The 21,646-nt window shown below is 37.8% G+C and overlaps 1 protein-coding gene across 1 annotated transcript in view; it reads right to left on the bottom strand.

Annotated features, from left to right (window-relative positions):
• AR (androgen receptor) overlaps positions 1–21,646 on the bottom strand; it is a 207,116-nt gene that overhangs the window by 28,895 nt on the left and 156,575 nt on the right. Inside the window, exon 3 of the mRNA XM_004780423.3 lies at positions 9,591–9,707. Coding sequence (XP_004780480.1) covers positions 9,591–9,707 — 117 coding nt within the window. The remainder of the gene's footprint in view (positions 1–9,590; positions 9,708–21,646) is intronic.

Here is a 21,646-nt window from a genome sequence, read left to right as displayed (position 1 = left end):
GTGTGAATGAGTACTGGGGTTATTGTGGGGACACTAAGGCTAGAAGTAAGGGGTTGAGTCTGATCCACTTTTGTCCTTCATCCGAAGTTCAGTAGGAAATAAGAGAAGGGAGCACTGGTTTTTAGGTTTTTCCTTCCTCCCTCTTCATGAAAGGGTTAAGAATATGTGCTTCTGAAAACAGAATCACCTTGACTTTGGGAATAAGGAGAAAATAACTGACTCTAGTTCCCTGATCTGTTTAGAGAGAGGGGCCAGCTGGCTTCTTAAGGCTGCTCCTGCAGAAGAAGCAGAAATCTGGTCCTTGTTTACTAAACTTACGTGGATCAGCTACTGCCTTCATCTCTGTGATGGGGCCTGAGGTTAAAATAAAAGTGCTTGGCAGTGGTCCAGCAGAACAGAGGTGAGGGGAAACTCATGATCTGAATAATGACCAAGTAAAAATGGCCACAGGAGCCTCAGGTAGGCACAGTGGCTTCTTGTTCTAGGTAGCACCTTGAGTCCCCACAGCAAAGCTTCTTCCTGGCAGCATGCTGTGGAAAGCAAACAACCAAACCAGAGCTTCACTGCGTCCATCCACCTGAGTGCTATCACATACAATCAAGAATAATCAAAAAGCACTCTGCTAATGCCAAGTCATATTACAGAAATCAACAATCCTGATACTACTACATGAATGGTAATTGATACTACTTCTAGAGCTAGTCCTCACAACATCCTGTCAGGTAGGGAAATGATCAGTCCCATTTCAGGGAGTCATTAACCTAGAAAGTAACCCCCAGACCCAAAACTGGAATCTGAACTGATGAGCAAACATCTGAGGCCTTAAACTCTAGATTCCAGGTGTTTCCAAGTTATCCACTAGAACCCTCTAGAACCCTCATTCTGGAATGAAGCAGGTCAGCCTTTCTTCAGTGTCTGGTTGTTTTGAGATGCTTGAAACTGCCAACCCGGAATTTTTCTAATATGAAAATAGAGAGACACTGTTGAATGTAGCAACCTAAAAGTGGGCTTGCATGTAGAAGTCCCCATAATCAGTTGCCTGAGCAAGGTCCTCTGATTTTAGCGGCAGCATGCAAAATTGGGGCAAGGGAGTGGCTGCCATTTTCGTCTGGGGTTCTTTTCTCTTTTCCTACCTACCTGTTAAGTCAGGCAAGGGGGGGAAATGGAAAATTCTTTACTTATATTTGTTTTCTCCCCCCTTCCTTTTCTGCCTTAATGACACATATACTAAGAAGCCTATATATGTGTTTGTGTGTGCCTTTTTGTGCACAGTGGGCAATAATTAGTCAGTGGGGGTGGAGGATCTGGAGGAAAAGAAGGAGGCAGAATTTAACAGCCTCATTATAGCTACTCAGAGCCCAACAAAGCCTCCCTATTTGGTCTTCTGAATTTCTTGCAGCAGCCAAACAATCCCATAATATTAAAAGCATTATTACTCAGCTTGGAGATGGGAATGCTTCAAAATTAATGTTTCTGTGCCTAACAGCTCACTAATCAACGCTTCTATGCCTCATTTTCCACCCTGGGGAGAGTCCTCAGTCTCTTTCAGTTTCATTGTGGCCAACATGACACACCACCCTGTGCAGGCCTGGGCTGGTGACCTTTTTATCTTGGTCAAGATCCAGATTTTCTTCTTAGTTCTAAATTCCAGTCCAAGTTTTCTGCAGGTGATTTCTTCAGGATTTGTGCTTACGGTTTTTAATTGCTGACTGCTAGAAGGCTGAAATGTCCCTCAACAATCAATTTTCACTTCAGCCACAGAACCATTAGTCCAAGCAGGGGAAAGAAACCCATTTCTAATGCCTGGCTTAAGAGATCTAAAAAGTGTACGTAGCCAGGATTTACTAAGTCGAGGAAAGTGGAACTTTTATTTTTAAAAAGGTGACCCAGGATAGTGATACCATTTTATTTACTTCCTAGATACCTGTTGTCATGGAAACATTATCAATAAAAGACAATCTGAAGGCTCTACTGCTTTCTGGGTGGCCATGTACTTTTCCCCTTAGTTCTACTTCATACAAACATGGTCCTAAAAGATGGGCAAAATTCTCTAAAAAAGCATCTTGATCAGGTAAATTGTCTATGTATAAGTTCAGTTCAATAAGAACATATTTTAAATGCTTTTGTGATAAGGACTACATCCTACAATTCATAAAAGCAGGTGGCTATCTTTTTAAATCAAAAGTTAAATATTTCCAAATAAGAAGTTATGTTACTTCAAGTAATTTGTTTCTGAATTGTTATATTTAGAAAATACTTGTCTTTGTATATATGACCTATTATGTTCTGTGTACTCTTAGCTTTCTGCCTACTGCCTTAGAAAAATATTGCCTATGACATCATTTTACTCTCTCAAGAGCAACTGAGGGATTTTAGAGCACTTACAGCAAAAAGTAAACAACAATAAAATCTTTCTGCTCCTATTACACTTTAAAAACTCAAGGTTTTTAAGTGGAAATTTTACAAGTAAGATACTCATTCAAGTACCAGATATGGGGTATCATTAATTTTGATGACTTGAAAAAATTATTTGCTTCTACCATAGTTATCTAAAAGCAAAGACTCAAAGACAGACTACAACATATATGTGCTGTCCCAAATAATTTGGTTTGAAGGAATTGTGCGACAGTCTCTGGTTCTCCACATGCAAGTTTGCTTGAGAACTATAATTAGAGAGAAGCATACCCTTTTCCATCCAAAGTGTCACAAAATTTGTATGCAAGCAACTGGAATATGGTGCTCTAGACCAGGAAGAACAGATTTCAGGAGTTGATTCAAAGGTGATACAGAGACCAGAGAACCAAGGAACCAGTACTAAAAGCTACATCATAATAGCAGTGGTGACTGGGAGCACACAGGCCGATTCTCATCCAAAACAGCACTAGAGGGTACAGTGATATATTTTGTGTCCACTATGTACCAGTTTCTTTACAAACTTACAGTTCTGTAAGGAATATTTTATTATTCCCATAGTATAGTTGGAGAAACTTAGGCTCAATATCTAATGATTTGTCCAAGGTCATTAAGATAGTAAGTGGCAGAGCCAGGACTAGAAATGACACCTGTCTGTATCTGAGTGCCTTACACAATTTCCACTATATCATAGGACCTCTTAAAACAAAAACACACACACAAAAAGAGAAACAGATTGTAAATGCTGAGTCACATCCTGTGTATATTGATATCAAAGTTCATAGGGAAATTCTGCTTCTCAGTTATGCCCATCTGTAGGAGCACTCAGGTATCTGAGTTGTGTGTGGGAGTAGCATACTTCTTAGAATTGAGACTTACCACTTGTATCTCCAACCTGAAGACTTTTAGGGCTCTGATTAGAGTCAAAGGAGAAGGGAGAAAATCTCAGTAACTGAGTTCCACATTATTGATTCTTTATAATGCTCTGCTGCCTGCTGAATAGGAGGTAGGGTGGGAAGTGGGACCCAATCACTGGGTGGGAAGTGGGACCCAAAGTCTGCAAATTTATGCTTTATAGGCCTCCTACTTTAGCAAAGAAGGTCAGGGTAGATCTTGAAAGGCTATTTAGAGTTCACACAAAAGGATTATCATTAACCTTTTTAGGGAATAATATCTGGGTATTAACAAACATTTAGTGATCATTATGTGCAATGCTGGAAGTCATTATATTTGTTGAAAATAGCTGGTCTAGCATCTTTCTTGAGTCTGAAATCTGTACCTGTGGCCATTAGATGACTTTGACAATGATGCTACTTTGGCCTGGATTACATACTGACATTTGTGTATCACAATAATATAACAGACATGGTTTACTTTAGAGGTTTTGATGTCCTCCAGTGCATCCTCTTGAGATGTGGTGAGGATGGTCTACTTTTGGTCACAAAGGCATTCTTGAATGAGTCTCCTGGTGAGCAATGGCATACACATCTACAAAACGAAAGAACTGGGCTAGGGGTATTGTCTGCCTATAGGACAGTCTTTACCTGTACCCAAGTTTTCCAAAGTGCATTCCAGAAAATAGTGGTTTTGTAGGATATTAACAGGTGTTTTATAAAAAATTGTTTCTGTGGTTGAATTAAATCTAGGAATCATGAGTTACCAAGCTCCTCAGGCTACTTTACTGCAGTGTTTGCCAAAGTCTGTGTTATACTAACAAGTACTGTAAGTCTTCCTGAGCAGGACCATAACATGCAGCTTTGCATAAATTATTTGACCATAAAAATCATTTTTCATGGACCATGTTGTGAAACTAAGTTTTTCAGAATCCATGTCAGGAAACACTAGCTTAGACCAAGGCAAGAAGTCTGTATAAAGGAAGAACTCTTGCACATGGTCAGTACTTCTGGTATCAACCCAAATGGAGGCAACTAACCTCAGGAACAAAGGCTGCAATCCTAGGTGTGAAGCAAAATTTGGTGTAGACTTTCTCTCTCTCTCTTTCCCTGGCCCATTACATATTTTTCTAAAGTGTAGGTCCTCACCTATATCACACTCATGCTGCCAGTAATTGTATTAAAGAAACAAATGTAGGAACACACAAAATGATATGTGAATGTGTCTATCCCATGTCACAGATCTTCAGCTGCCTGAAATCCAAAACTTTTAGCATAATAACTAAGTCCATTTTTAATGTGGTTTTACCTTACCTTCCCCATTTCCCCAGATCTTGTCATATTAAATGACTTGCTCTTCCTAAAACCCTCATTACATTTCTTTCTTATGTTTCTCTGCCTTTATTCAAACTGTGCCTTTTGCCTTGAATGCCCCTTCCCTTCTATCTCATTCAGTTTCTTCCCAGGCATTTCCTTTTTATCCTTTAAGGTTGAGATGTATTCATTATCACTCTCTATCTCCTATTTAACTTTTTGAGGCCAGGGATTTTATCTTAATCATCTCTGCATCCCCAACATGCCTACCTTAGTGTCTGGCACATTGTTCATACTCAATAAATAAATATTTTTCAAATGGATAAATGGATGAATGAATGGATAGAACGATAAAAGGACTAGCTAGTTGGCTGGATGGAAGGATGAACAGATATATAGATGGATGGATACATGCTGTGAAACTTGTCTCCTGAGGAACCAAGCTGTGAATAGTGTTTGAGTGTTGGAATCACTCTTGCATCTGGACATGTGTGGATATGTAATCCAGAAATACCCATGCAGGGCTGCTCTTGAGCATGCAGAATTATGAAAGAGATGGCCTCAAGACTGTCTTCAACCTGGAAACCACATAACAAACCATAACATCCATGATGACATCAGATCAAGGTCATGGGCTCCCTGAGCCATCCTCCCAACTGGAGAATCCTGGAGGTTATTAAAACATGCAGATCTGTTAGTAGTTTTGAGTCTCACATGTAAACTTCAGTCTTCTAGTAGGAAAGATACTTCTCAAGCAACCCCTGAAGAAAACACTGAACAGTTTATAGATTCTCACATGTTCCAGGTTTCTTTTCCTCTTCTGGGGTTTGGCTGCTACATGAAATTCCTGAAGGGCTTACCATCTCCAGGATCCAAGACAGGAAGGAGTAAAAGTAGGGTCTAATGTCCTTTATTAAAAGCTGAGAACTCAAGAGTTGCAAAATGAAAAAAAAAAAGAAATGTTTGGGAAGGAATAGGAGGGTAAATAAGAAGGAAAGAAGGGTTAGGAGAGAAGATGGCAGGTCAGGGCAATTCTTTTTTTCTCATTACATCTTGGAAACTGGAAGTATATCCTTGGGAAGTACAGAGAATAGTGAAAGAGGGTTGTACACTTATTCTAACTATGAGCTGTGAAAAATCCACAGTTAATTCACTAGAGGAAAGGTCCTTTTCTGGAAATTTATATTTGTAAGTATTTTCTTACATTAAAAGTAGGCAAGAGGTTTAGATTCTTGAAGCAATTAGCAATGTCTGGCTTTTCAAAAGCAGCCAGAAATGAGCCAGGTACAAAGAAAGTCCTACCCTTGTGGTGAATGGGCTGTTAATAGCCTGAAAGTAGTCTTTAAGGGATCCACCCAGAGAACCCAGCCACCCTTGGAAATACCAAGAAACACCAAGACCTGTTAGGAAAAGAAGCAATGAACCTGTACATATGCCTAGAAGTAGAAAGGAAAATGCTATGTGTTTTAAATATCTCTGAGTTAAGGAGAGCCCATCACCAAATAGTAGATGGAACACTACAGAGAAAGCCAGTTAGAAACCTTAAGGCCTTAGCACTAAGCAAGCATCAACTACCGAGTGCCAGCTTCTTTAAGATACAAGGATAACCCTTCTGCCCTCCACTCCCTCAATAATTTATATATCTGGTCTACTTTGAGACAAGTAATATATCTTACCTGTGTAAGTAACCTGTAGTAGCTAAAACTATTATGCAAGTCAAAATACTCAAATCTAGACTGTCTGTACTCCTGAGGGCAGTGGATGGCTACCTAATCCAAAGAAAGACTGATATGCTTTTTCTGTGACTTTACACCCAGAATCACAAAATGATAGTGCCAGAAAGGTCCTTGGTAAATTGCATATCCCAATTTCATGATGGGAAAACAGCCTCAGAGGAGAAAAGGGACTTGCTTAAGGCCACATTCCTAGTTGCCATTTTAGAATGTATTATACCATTTTGAGTTGAGTGATGGGAAGAATAAAAGAAAATTATATGAATTCTCCTTCAGTGTGATCGGAATGTCTATGCTAAGCCCAAATCTTATGAAAAGGGAAGTCTATTGCCAAAGTATTTAGAAGGACCACTCTATATTTATGTTTTCATTCTTCTTCCCATTGTTGTGAGTAAAGGTGTGGTAAACATCAAATTTGCAAGTTAACCACTTTGCTGGGTTTGCAGCAGAGAATCAGGCAGTGTGGAGATAAGTTTAGCAAAATGGAAAGTTATGCTTTTCAAACAATGGTGTTTAAGTGGGTAAACACTTGGGATGTAAATGACATGATATTTGAATATAATATATGATCTCCTTAACTACTAGAATCAGCTTTCAAACAGGATTTTGATGGTACTTTTAGTTTAGTTTGAGGTGATTAAGTGTGATTTCTGGTGATGTACTCTCTGCCTGTTGGAATTATTACATATTATAGGGCATGCCGAGTAACTCAAGGTAAAAGCCAACTAGGAAGTGCTTACCATCTAAATTACTAGGGACCTCACTGTCACAGTAAGCCTTCACATTTGTCTAGCACTTTGTAGTTTAGCAACGATGTTCATGCTCATCACATTCACATCACAGAGTGCTATCACTAAATTATAGACTTTGCGAAATTGAGGCCTAGAGGGGGCATAGTAAATAATGGAGCTGGGAAGTTAATTTAGGTCTGCCTGACTCCAAAGGCAAGATCACATACACAATATCAAGAAACCTTGTATCTTGTAGACATTTCTTCAAGTTTGCCAGCCTGAGTTCTATTGCCTAGTATGGTGCCATTGTATACAATAGACACTCAATAACTGTCATAGAAATGAAACTGAAGTGAAAGCCATTCACAGTATTACCTTCTTTTCATTATGTTGACCAAGTCCATTCAAATATAAGCACTCTATCTAATAAATCAATTTGAAAATTTAGTATACCACTCTTTTTGTGAAATTAATTTACAGATTTATGCCTCACTGATATATGGAGTAGTGAAATTACTCTTTTTTGAAAGGGTTTCACTATAATCATGTTACAGACTGTTTTATACTGAGAGATGTTGGCTGAAACATGAAACTAATTTTAAGATTTGGACCCAGGGGCGCCTGGGTGGCTCAGTGGGTTAAGGCACTGCCTTCGGCTCAGGTCATGGTCTCAGGGTCCTGGGATCAAGTCCAGCATCGGGCTCTCTGCTCAGCAGGGAGCCTGCTTCCTCCTCTCTCTCTCTGCCTGCCCCTCTGCCTACTTTTGATCTCTCTCTGTCAAATAAATAAATAAAATCTTAAAAAAAGAAAGGATTTCCCTTTATTTTAAGATTTGGACTCAAATTTTCAGAGATCTTTGGTTACAATTAAACTTTACCTGTGTCAAAGCAGGCTTACAATTCATATCAGCAGATGAAAAACTGAGGGGGGTCTCTACCTGGGAGCCCCATCTCTTACACACAATTCACAGAGAGCTAAATAACTGAGAGCTGAGTGTATCAGAACTCTCACCATAGGGTTGCAACATTCATATGAAGAAAACTTCTTCATATCCAGTCCCCTTTTGTTACCTTTCCTGACTTTCCTTCTGTACTTCCCTATACCAGTCCTGCTTCTTCCTCCCCACTACAGACCACAATTGTAAGATTTCTCTAGAGTATACCAAAAAAATAAGAACAAGATTAGTCTTTCTCTGATATTTGAGTCTCATTTAATGTGGCTGCCTGGAAAACTACTCACAGAGCATCTGCCTGTGATGTCTGGGGGTGCTAGACACTACTTGACATGGTTCTGTTGCGACTGTCTCAAACTGAACCTGAATCAATTCATTTGTAGTACTTTGGTCCGTTTAAAGGCTATTATTGCCCTGTAAGGAGGGGAAGATACAGTTATCAACATGAAGACCCACACATAGAAAACAAGTTGGTTTCTATAAACATGTACATAGGCAGACAAGGTATTGAGCACCTTGCAGAAAGCCAGAGATGGACAAGTGCTCTAAATTAGCCTTGAGAGGGGCAGGGAAAAAGGCAGGATTCTAGGAACTTGGGTTTTCCAGGCTGATAATGAATATTCAGGTAGGAGACTATTGTTTCAGGCATTCAGAAGAGAGCTTGCTTTTCTTCAGAGTTCCATTTCCAAATCAAAGTAGGCTAATAAGCTTGCTTTTCTTAGAAATTGTGCTTCTTTTTAGAAGCAGCGGGCAGCAGGGGGTACCCTGCCATTGCACAGATGTAAACACGAAGAAATGCAAAATTTGGAGGGGGAAAAATGGAAGGAAAGCCAAGCCTTTCTGGAATCCTGACAGTGCTCAGAGTAGACACAGACTAGGGGACAGAGAGCCTTAGGATGAATGGCTGCACTTGAAAAACTGTATCTTCCTTTTGTCAAGCCACTGTGTTATGAAAAAAAAATGTTGGAAGTTATTAACAGATTTGCAAAGAAAGGGAAATGATTAAAAGGCCTGCTCAACCCTGGGAGATATGGGATAGGAAACTGGTTCTGCTTGACATCCTAGTCATAGGTGCCAAAGAGAAGCAGCTTTTCATTCCAGGTGGCCAGTCCTACAATATAGGGGTAGTTAACTGAGGATATTCCTCGGTGTTCAGGTCCAGCCTGTGCCTGAGTCATTTTGCACCTGTGATTACTCTGGATTCTGTAATTCTTTCATCCTGGTCATCATTCAACAACATAAGGCCAGTATCACCGTGTCCCCTGGGGAATCCTTCATAATCATCTCCATACTCACTCACCCCCTGATGGGTCCTGATCCCTGCATCACACCTCCTGCTCCAGTGTTGAGCCCCAGAGTGGGATGTGACATGGTTAAGGATAAAGAAAGGCATTAGCTGGCTGATGGCCATGTTGGGTATGAAGGAGTGAGTTTCTGTCTAGAGCACAGCTGGCCATCTCAGAAGCACCAAAAGAGGAACATCTGGTTTAAAGAGACAATCAGAGGATGAAGGAGGGAGAGGGAGAAAATGAAAAAAAGAAGAAAAGTATCATACCTCCCAGAGTCATCCCTGCTTCATAGCATTTCCGGAGGCGACAAGATGGGCAATTTTTCCTTCGGAATTTATCAATGGTGCAATCGTTTCTGCTGGCACACAGGTACTTCTGTTTACCTGGGAGAACAAACAGAACAGTAGATGCCCCATGATGCATTTCCAGAGTCTCTCTCCTTTAGTATTTCTAGGCAGAAATGGCATAAGGATACATCCTGCCGAACGAGAGAAGTGGACAGAGAATAGCCCTAAACAATTTGATCACACAAAATCACTCAGCCTGGTTTACTTATATGCTATATTGTTTGGTTTTCATAGGTGTTTTTATAAGGTTGAACAATTGAGGTCTTGCTATACTTTATGACAAGGACTATGACAAGGTGTATAGAAGTAAGATGTTCTACCTTTACTAAAAGCTAAGAATGGGGATCCTGGGTGGCTCAGTTAAGTGTCTTCCTTTGGCTAGGGCATGATCCCGGGGTCCTGAGATCAAGCCTCACACTGGCCTCCCTACTTGGTGGGGAGCCTGCTTCTCCCTCTGCCCATCCCCTTGTTTGTGCACTTGCTATCCCACTTTCCCTCTCTCTCTGACAAATAAATAAAATCTTGAAAAAAAAAAAAAAGAAAGCTAAGAGTGTCCATGGGAAAGTGACCAATGGCAGAAATTATCACTCTTTTAGCATGACACAGCCATTTGGATTTAGGCAATGTTTCTACCTCCTAACAACTGTAATCATTCAAGGGGTCATACTTAAGCTATTACAGTGCTTATTTTTCATAATAAAAATACAGGTAAAACTTCTATAAAAGAGAACACCAAGAGACTTCTAATTGTTTTTAAATTGATAGTGATCATATCCCTGATCCTGTGGGTTATAAAAATCAGAGATGAACCTCACTCTTTGTGAAGTGAATCACAACAGGTGAAAGAAGTCCTCTGAAGCCAGCAGAAGAAAAACAATTTCTGTTGTGCACATTTGGAGTTGTCACAGATACACAGAATCATACTTATACACATACACACATGCTCAGACCCAGAGGTCCGCAGGATCACAGCTGCTCAAAGAAAAAACATGGAGGCCACTAAAAAACACATTTTACTCAATATTTTACCTCCTTGCTCCCAACAGATGCCTGGCATACAGTAGGCCTTCAACAAACACTGAATGAATACACAACTGGTACAGAAAGATACGTAGGCACAGTCACCAAAAGAAATAGACAAAGATACATACCCTGCTGCTCTGAAACATGCAGAACTTCTCATGCTTGGAGCCTTTAGACAGCCTGAGCTTGTGAATCCCCCTACTCCACCCCTTCTTCTTCTTCTTCTTCTTCTTTTTTTTTAATCCAAGTCACTCTTATTTACTGCTGTGCTTTAGTTTATGGGAGAGACTGGGATTTTAGGGAGGTTTCTTTTGGCAGAGGAGGCATGTTTGTGGTAGGGAAGATAAATTGCTATTTGATAGCAGGGACAAAAACACATAAATTCAGCTATAGCTTTTCTCCTCTTTCCCTTCTCAGCCTAAAATGTACAGACCGGGCATTCAGTAGTAGCCAGGTCAGCAAGACCTTTTTTTTTTTTTTTTAAGACTTTTGTTTTTCTTCCTTCTTTCCTCCCTTCCTCCCTTTCTCCCCCCACTTTTCTCTCTCATTCCCTTCTCTTGTCAAAGGTTTCCAAAATGCTGGACTTGAAGGAACTGTTAAAAATCACCCCAGTACAACCCAAGGATGAGTTCTGGGAAGGTGACTTGCTTGAAGAACACTCAATTGGAGGTTAATGAAGGAATAATATTACTATTTTATAGGTACCTACCTCGAACAAAGCCTGTGTTGGCAAGTTTATATATGCTATTTAAATGAATAACCACAGTTATTCTATTTAAATGAATAACACGTAGATACTACTACCATTACTTTTACTTAACAGATGAGAAAACTAAGGCCTCCAAGCCAGTACTCTTTCCACCATGCTACTGGATTTTTTTTTTTTTTTGGTATAAACAGAACACATAATTTACTAACAGTCTTTTTTTAAGTAGGCTCCATACCCAGCACAGAGCCCAATGTGGGGCTCAAACTCGTGACCTTGAGATCAAGACCTGAGCTGAAATTAAGAGTTGGACACTTAACCAACTGAGCCACCCAGGTTCCCCAACTGACAGCCTTTTCCTTACACAAACTGAGGATTGTCATATGCACAGAAAGGATGGCGCTATGAGTGCCATTCAATCTTTGAGTATCAACTCCTAGAAGGGAGGCCCTATATCTAACTCCAGTAGGTTCATGTTCAGTGCTGTGGGTATTCTAGAACAGGAACATCCCCACAATTTTGGTGCTATTGCAACCTTTAGATCTAGTTTTCACATTAATTAGTAAAACTGGGTCATTATGAATACTCCTTTGAAGAATCCCTTCTTCCACAGGGGTGAAAAATAAAGCAGCTCATGAACCCAAGTTGGTAAATGAATGGTTGCAGAGCCACTGGATTAGGGCTCCCACAGGAGTTCTAGAGTCTGCTGCTAAAAGTAAACACCCTCTGAATGAGTGGTAAAAGTATGAAAATATTTTTTTTCAATTTGGCTCATCTCCCTGGCTATAGTTCATACTTTGTCCCAGAGTGTCTCCTGGCCTAAAACAATGTGACCTAAAATGCAGATATCCTTTACAATTTACCCAGGAATAAGTGCAAAGCCCAGTGCAACCAATACATTTAACTTACTGAACATTTATTATGGGCCAGACCTTGTAATAGCTGTTAAGGATACAGAGGAAAGTATCTGCTGAAGAAAAAGTTTTAAGTCCCAGATAACTGAGAGGGCACTAGGCTGGAAGTCACAAGATGGAATCCTTGTTCAGTCTTATTACTAACTCACTATACGACCTTAGACAAGTCCTTTATCCTCTCTGGGCTCCACTGATAGTATGTAATGTTTGAACTGGAAAAATCACTAAAATCTTTTCCAGCTCAAGGAGTCTTTTATTTACTTTAATTCCGGTGTAGTTAACACACAGTGCTATATTAATTTCAGCTGTACAACACACTTAGCAATTCCATATCCAGATCAAAGCCTTAAATGATATCTGGATTTTATCCATAATATATTTGTGGAGTCTAAGTATTATCAATAAGCAAGACATTAACCAAAATAATGGTCTCTTGTCCCTCAACTTTCTTCTTTTAGGATAGCAACTTATTGTAACATTGCCTCTTATGTCTGCATTCAGTCTTTTCTCTTTGTTTTCTAAAGTCCTTCAAAAATCAATGCACTTAACAGTATTAGAGGGGCATTGTTATTGCAATCCATATGCAACATATGTATAAAATATATGCTTATACACATGTATGTGTACTCATGTATGTGTGAATGCACATGGGTGTGGGTGTACATACTCCCACAATAGGGTTCTTAAATTATCTTTATATATGTGTGTATGTGTGATCACATAAAGTATATAACATAATAAGTCGTATAAATTCATACATATGATGTGTGTTTCTTTTGAAGTAGAATAGTGCCTTTACTTACTTTCTAAAAAGATTTTATTTATTTGACAGAAAGATAAAGACAGTGAGAGAGGGAATACAATCAGGGGAGTGGGAGAGGGAGAAGCAGGCTTCCTGCTGAGCAGGGAGCCCGGTGTGGGACTGGATCCCAGGATTTTGGGATTATGACCTGAGCTGAAGGCAGACACTTAATGACTGAGCCACCCAGGCACCCCTAGAATAGTGCCTTTAAAGTTTTAAATGACACTTAACATGTGGGTGAGGGTCCCAAAGATGGATATAGAAGGAATCTCCTAAAAATGGGAACTGTGACTCATCTGCAGTTAAGGAACAAAACAGGGAATGGAACAAAACAGGATTAGGAACAAAAACAGGGAATGGAACACCCTCTTTAGGTTGCTTTCAATCCACTTCTCCTGCCTGAATTACCAACCCCCAAATGATAGCAGAACCAGTGTACAACCACTGGGTTGCTATTACTTCTTTTCTATTTATTCTACTTCTCCAGTATGGCTGAAGTTACCAGGGTTCTTTATTATAACAATGAATTAAAATATAATACATAATAATATATATTATATATCTTTATCTTTATATAAAAATATATAAAATATGTACATGTATTTATATAATAATAAATTTAGATATATGGAGCACTGGACGTGGGGCATAAACAATGAATTCTGGAACACTGAAAAAAATTTAAAAAATTAAATAAAAATTAAAAAAAGAAATAGGAAAATTAAGTTTATATATTGAAAAGAAAGACAAAGCAACTTTTTTGATTGTCCACTAAAAAAATGAAGAATTATAAAATAATTTAAAAATGAAGAATTATTAGAAAAAAGTAGCAAAAAAATCAAATATAGAAAAAATTATATATAAATTTATATATTTTATATAAATACTTATAAATTTATAAATATTTATAAATATTTATAAATTTATATTTTATATATAATTTTTCTATATTTCATTATATATAAATTTCTATATTTTATATATAATCTTTTCTATATTTGATTATATATATAAATTTATATATTTTATATATAATTTTTTCTATATTTGATTTTTATTTTGCTACTTTTTTCTAATAATTCTTCATTTTTAAATTTTTTTATAATTCTTCATTTTTTTAATGGACAATCAAAAAAGTTGCTTTGTCTTCCTTTTATTATATATTAAATATATAAATATATATTTATACTTCCTATATATTAAATATGCTTCCTATATATTAAATATATAAATTTATATATAATATATATTTTTATATAACCTTTATATAACTATAAAACATCTAATAACATATAGTAACAATAAATTAAAACATATTATGAAATATAATAACATAAGATTAGAATGTCTCCCATTTGATTCGCTCACAAAAGTTAATAACAATCTTGTACAAAGTAGTCTAATAGGGATTATCGTATACCCCATTATATAAGTGAAAAAAATGATGCTAAGATGAAATTGACCTGCCCAGCATCACACTGTTAGTTTGTTCAAAATCATTGTCCATAAGGCTATGATTCTCACAGATTGGAAAGAATTTTAAAAGGTATTTGGTCACAATACACCCACTCCTCTGTACAAGGCTTGAATCCCCTATGTAACATCCCTGTAAAGGGTTGTCCCATCCTTTCATGAATTGCAGCCTATTCCATTTCTGGATTCCATTTTATAAGGCTATTCTTTCCAGGAAACTCAGTATTTGTCTCCTTGGACCTCAACGCGTTGGGTCTAATTAGAACTACATCATCTTTGGACTGTAAAGGATATTAAAAGTCTTATAACAAAATGTCCCAATGTGATGCCCTGACTCCCCATTTATGAAAATGGACACAAAGTATTGAAATGACATGTCACGAGCCATAGGAAGTTGGTGATAGAGCTAGAGAAAAATTTGGCACCTGCATCCAATGGAGATGTAGTGTGGGTGAGTGTAGCCTCAAGAGAGCACTCTGTAGGTGTTAGGTATCTTTGTTCATTGTCTAGCAAGTGTATGGCCCTGTGAATGCCTTCTCAGTATTCAGCTGACAGAAGTATAAGTGAGATCTGGGCCTGCCTGATCCAAGGTGGTCTTAGAAAGTCCTCTATTGGATATGGTAGCCTAGGTGACTGAATAATTAACACAGACAACCACAAACTCCTATCCATCTCTTCCTCCTCAGAGTCTACAAATATTATACCTAGCTCTTTGACACTGTTGACCTTCAATAACAAGCTTATATTAACCTATAATCGGTCTCACAAAAATGTCATTATGAAATTTCTGGCAAAATACAACAATCCCCTCTCGCATTGAAGGAGATTAAGTTTACATTCTAGAATTGCAAACAGGCTGCACATTTAATGCTTGATAAATCTTCGATTGGAACAGCTGAAAGCCCTTGACTACCATGAATGGTCACATAATGGGATAACATAAGGTCCTCTGCATGCCAGCTGGGTCTGAAGTCCTTTACTGCCCTAATGGTTTTCTTCATGTTTCTTCATGGTCCTATTCTTCCATCAGAAAGCTTAATAAGTATGATCCAAAACTCAGGCAGGAATAGAGGTGAGGAGACCAACTTCAAATATTTTCTCCATAGACTTCCCATTTCTTTTTTTTTTTTTTTTAATTTTTTATTTTTGATAAACATATATTTTATCCCCAGGGGTACAGGTCTGTGAATCACCAGGTTTACACACTTCACAGCACTCACCAAATCACATACCCTCCCCAATGTCCATAATCCCACCCCCTTCTCCCAAACTCCCTCCCCCCGGCAACCCTCAGTTTGTTTTGTGAGATTAAGTAGACTTCCCATTTCTACTGCGTTTTTTTTTTTTGGGGGGAGGGAGGGTCATCCCCATTGGTGCTGCCAGGCAATATGAGTTGAGGCCAATGTTTGGTCAGGCTTCCTTCAATATGTTCATTCTGAAAAATTCTGCTTAAAGCAGATCAGTTAAGGCAGGGGAGTTACCAACTCCTGCAGTATTATATCAGGCAAATAAGAGGATCAAAAATTCATGTTCATCATGAAGCTATAGAAAAGACTGAAGAACATTGGGTTTCTCATACTTTATAACTAGAGTGCAAATGCAGAACTTATATGGCTGAAACTCTCTCTCTCTCTCTCTCTCTCTCTATATATATATATATATATATATATATGAATGTAAGAGAAGACATGAGTTAAGTAAAAAGATATACAGTATTCCTAGATGGAAAGATATAATATTGTAAAGATTTTGGTCCCCTTCTCCACAGTGAAATCTACAAATTTAAAGCAACCCAAACAAATCTTGACAAAACAATTGCAAAGTTTACCTGAAGGAGTAAAATGTGTGATATTGCCAAGATATTTTTGAAAAAAATTTTTACCAAACATTTAAAGTATTAAAATGCCATAATAATTATAGCAGTTTGGTAATGGCTCCAGTATAGATTGATCTGTAGAAGAGATCAGAAAAGACAGAAACAGACTCCATATATATAGTATTTTATCCTAATAAGTGAAGAAAGGATGACTTATTCATTAAATGGTGTCAGAACAACTGGTTGATCATTTGGGAAAGTGAAAAAACTTAAATTACTACCATCCAAACTAAACTCCATATGGATTACAGATGTCAATAAAAAAAAAGAGGAAAGCATTAAAGTACTGTTGGGAAATATAGTTTTTTTTTTATTTTTAAAGGTAGAATAAGGCTTTTTAAAGAATGGCAATACAGAATATAAGTGAAAATTTTGATAGACTCGACTAGAAGACATTTAAACTTTCTTATAAAACTTAAAGACAACCACAAACAAAGGAAAACATATTGGCATCAAGCATGTAAAAGCAGTGGTCAATTTCCTTGATATATAAAGATGAGCTGTGCAATAGAAAAATAGACAAAAAACATGAAAAATAAATTAAAAGAATAAATACAAAAGACCGATAAATATATGAAAATTGTTGAACTTCAATTTCACTGGAAATAACAAATACAAATTAAATAAGATGTCATTTTCATAAGTCAGACTGGCAAAGATTAAATACCAAATATTGGCACAGATATATTACTGGTAGGACTGTATACTTTTAGAGAACAATTTTGGAACATACCCCCCCCAAAATTAAATACAAATAACCTTTAACCAGTAATTCCATTTCTTGAAATCTTTTTTATGAGAAAATAATTATTTAAGCATAAAGAAGAAGTTCAATATAGCATTATGAAAATAGGGAATATTGGAAAAATGTAAATGTCCAACATTAAGGGGATGGTCAAATTATCCCATATTTATGCAGTAGAATGCTGTGAGTCATTTTTTTTTTTTTAACTCAGAAGGGTGTTCACAATATTCTGTTTTGTTAAAACAACAAAAATGAAGCTACCAAACAGCATATTTTCTTGAATCCCACCTTTTAATACCTAAGACTTTACAGCACATTTATCAAGTTTTTTTCCTATGGTAGTGAAACTTTTTTTATAAGTGAAATATTACATAGAGGCCCCATATATAGAAAACAGATAAAATTAAACCTAATCTACCTGAAGTAGGCATAGGAAACTTAGAACTCATCCTGCCACACCTCTCCCTTTCTCCTTTTCTCTACATTCTTAGCATTGTGGTCTATCTTAGAGAAACTCTGTAAAGAGTTCCCAGGCCTTTGTGGAAAAGTTAAGACTTAGTGATTTAACCACAAACACCATATCTTCTATTTTATGGATTAAGAAACTGAGACTCAGAGAATGGGGGTGGGTGGAAACTTGCTTAAGGCTATAGCATGAGTCTGGCGCCTGGGTGGCTCAGTTGGTTGAATGGCTGCCTTTGGCTCATGTCATGAGCCCAGAGTCCCAAAATCGAGTCCCACATCAGGCTCCCAGCCCCACGGAGAGTCTGCTTCTCCCTCTGACCTTCTCCCCTCTCATGCTCTCTCTCACTGTCTCTCTCTCAAATAAATAAATAAAATCTTTAAGGGAAAAAAAAGGCTATAGAATGAGTCAAAATGTTAAAATAGGGACAAAAATCCAGGCCTTCTTATTCATAGTCCAGTAGTTTAGTGCTATTCTCATGTGCGATAATACATGTGAAAATAACATAAAAAGCATAAAGCATTATACAAATCATATCCGTTATTATTTAAATAATAAACTCCTTGACTATCAGAAGGGGCTAGGACATCTGCAGGGATCTTCTAGTCCAACATTATCATTTTACGGATGGGGAAACTGAGATCCAGAAAGGTGAATGGGCAAAACCAAGATTAAATAATTGGTCAATAACAGTGATAGGATTAAAACTCAAGTCTCTTGCCCACTATATGCTCTGCATATTTGCTTTATTATTTCAAAATAATTTTCATATTCATTATATTACTGAGACTTTCTTCAAAGGAAGGAAGGTACAGACCATTACCCTCAATTTATATATGAGGAAACCCGAAGTGCAGAGTGCTTACTGACACCAAAGCATATAGCTCAGTTTCCATCCAGGGAGCATGTGCTTTCTATTTAACCACCATAACTGAGCAAATATCTTATTTGCCTCAATCCTGATTTATGTGACCTGAATGTTCTACAACTACCCATACTGCCTATTCAAAGTGTGAAGGAGGAGTAACACTTGACTTCCTGGCGAAGAACAATAAAAAGAAGTGGAGAATCCCACTGTGCTTTCATTGGGTACTATTCAATTTGCCTTCAAAGATGTTACTTCATTTAATTCTTGTCAAAACTCTTCCAGGTAGCTACTGTTTCTATTTTAGAATTGAGGAAAATAAGTCTCAGAGATGCTGAATGACTTACCTACAGTCACCAGCTAGTGAGTGGCAGAAGCAGGATCAGAAACCAGGTCTGTATGACCTGTGATGCTGATGTTTGCCCTTGTCAGTGTGTTATTTCTTCTCAACTGGGCCCTGACACAATCCTTCAAAGACAGGAGGCAGTGCAGAACAGTAAAAGAGTACAGACCAGGAAAGAGGAAGACCTGAAGACTAGCCCTTCTGTTTCACTGAAACCCTAAGTGACCTGGCCTGGTGTGTTAGCTCTACTTCTCTCTTGGCCTTGGTTCCCTTAATTTAGAAGGCAATGTGGTAGACATTAAGAAAATAGTAGCAACTTAAGGAAGGTGGATTCAGAAGTCTTTTATTCACATTGGAATTTCTGATGGGGGTCTCAAAATTCTCCTGGATGTGATTCAAGGAGAACTCTAAGGGCCTCCCCTTGGGGAAACACACACACACACACACACACACACACACACACACACAAACACAAAAAAACGACTACTCTACAGAAAAAAAGGAGTAAGTGCCTCCCCCCAAGTGACCTATATAGACTGGGACAAGCCTAAGGCCTGTTTAGGGCCATGCATCCTATGGATGTAACTTTTTCTGGAGCCAAGGCAGCCTAGAACCTCTCTGGCTTAATTGTCCAAGGAATTCTCTTCTTTGAAATGCAGTTCCAAGCATTGTTGATTCATGGTAAATTTTTCCCAAGATATTGCTTTGGGCTGTGGAACAGGCTAGACAACACCAGGCACAGAGTCTATACCCTGGCAAAAGGAAAAGGAATACTCTGGAGACCAGTGAGGTTCAGGCCACTCAGATAAGTACTTTGGGGAGCACCAAACAGATGATGTTCTTCAGATGAGATTTGGAAAGACCATTTGGGAGAAGTACAGGCTCCAAACTCACCAAGGAAAACACCATGAGGAATGGCCAGCTGACTTCTGCCAAGGTCATTTGATATTTGGTCAGACCCAAGTTTTATGTTCTCAAGCTGTCTTCCTTTGAGCTCTGTCCAGTGTTGTGCTGGAGTTGGCTTGTAATGACTCATAAAAACTGATTTTGAGCATTACTTCCCAATTTCACATTCAGTGCTGTAATATTGGTAGCTTAAGTCATTCTTGACAGGAGTATCTACAGCATGGAAATTAGCAGACACTACAAAATCAAGGGCTCCCCACTGACCCTTACCCCTTCCAGGAAGAAATCCAGTTTACTGGCACACAGCTCGTTCTTCCCTAATTGTAGTTTTTCCTTTCTCCTAATTGAGTCTGGCCCCATTGTTCTTTTCTCCCTATGCTTTCACCCAAGCACACCTCTGGGGTTTGATAATATAACTTGACCACAGCTTGTAGAGATTCATGTGCATTTCAGAGAAATTTTAGCATTTTCACATGCATTACCCAATAGCTGTATTCCTCAGCAGTTGTGTATAAATAACATTTCTTTAAACTGAATTCACTTTTAAATGTAAAGATTGAACATTTAAAGAAACTCTGTAATGAACACTTTTTAAGGTCAACATAATAACTCTTTTGTAAAATGTACCATTTTACAATGTACCATGTAAAATGTAACCATTTCTTTTATAAATTTTATCAGATCTAAGTTCTGTATAATAATGATCTTACAACATTTGTGGAGGAAAATTTGGCAAAAGCCTTCAAAATTAAAATGGACACATGCTTTGACCCACCACATGTTTGCACATGCATGACATGACATTTATACAGGAACATTCACTGAAACATTGTTTATAAGAGCAGAAGACTAGAAACAACATAATTGCCCATCAATATAGGCACACAGTACAGCCATTAAAAATGAAGCTATTGGAATGCTTGGGTAGCTCAGTCAGTTAAGCACCTGCTTTCAGCTCAGGTCATGATCCCAGGGTCCTGGGATTGAGTCCTGCATTGGGTTCCTTGCTCAGCCTCTGCCTGCCACTCTCCCTACTTATGCTCTCTCTCTCTGACAAATAAATAAATAAATAATTCTAAAAAATGAAGCTATTACATATATATACTGATGTGAAACAATCTCCAAGATACACTATAAAGTGAAAAAAATTAGATACAAAACAATACAGAACACTAGTTCTGTGAGGAATACTGGTGTATTGATTGATACATTGATATACTTAACATATATATTTGTATGTTTATTATACACATGCTATGTCTACATGGATACACAAGAAACTAATAAATAGTGGTTATCCTCCAGAAAGAGAACTACATGCCTGAGGGATGACAGCTCAGAATTATTTAACTCTTTAACTTTTTGTGATTTTAAAATTTTGTATCATATCCATGTATTGTGCATTCCAAATATACATTTAAAATCAGCACAGCTCTGTTATGAATTTCCCTATGACCTTCAGACAAATCTTTTCTCCTATTTGGGTTTCAGTATCCCTATCTACACAAGGGAATTATATTTCATAATATCTCAGACAGAAAACAAGAAAAGGTTCCCAGCACATTATACTTCCCAGTTTTAGAATAACCATTCACAACAGGTGCATTGCCTGTTCAACACACTGTGTAATTAGGGGAGCTGTGCTTCTAATAGGGTCAGAGAAAGTACATTTGCTATCAACAACAACAACAACAAAATTTGCTAGTTAACAAATGCCCACTGAAAATTCGATTGTTCAGCCTGTGCTTAAATCTGTAGAGGAGAAAGAGAAATCCTAAGTTCTGCCTTTTAGAAACTTGAAATAAACACATAAATTCACATGAAGCAGCAATAATACAAAAGAATATAAAGGGATTTTG

Source organism: Mustela putorius, unplaced genomic scaffold (assembly GCF_011764305.1).
Source record: "Mustela putorius furo isolate JIRA1106 unplaced genomic scaffold, ASM1176430v1.1 tig00003985_pilon_pilon_pilon, whole genome shotgun sequence".
Lineage (NCBI taxonomy): Eukaryota > Metazoa > Chordata > Mammalia > Carnivora > Mustelidae > Mustela > Mustela putorius.
The sequence above is the reverse complement of the archived record's forward strand: the minus strand, read 5'-3'. Positions and strand labels throughout refer to the sequence as shown.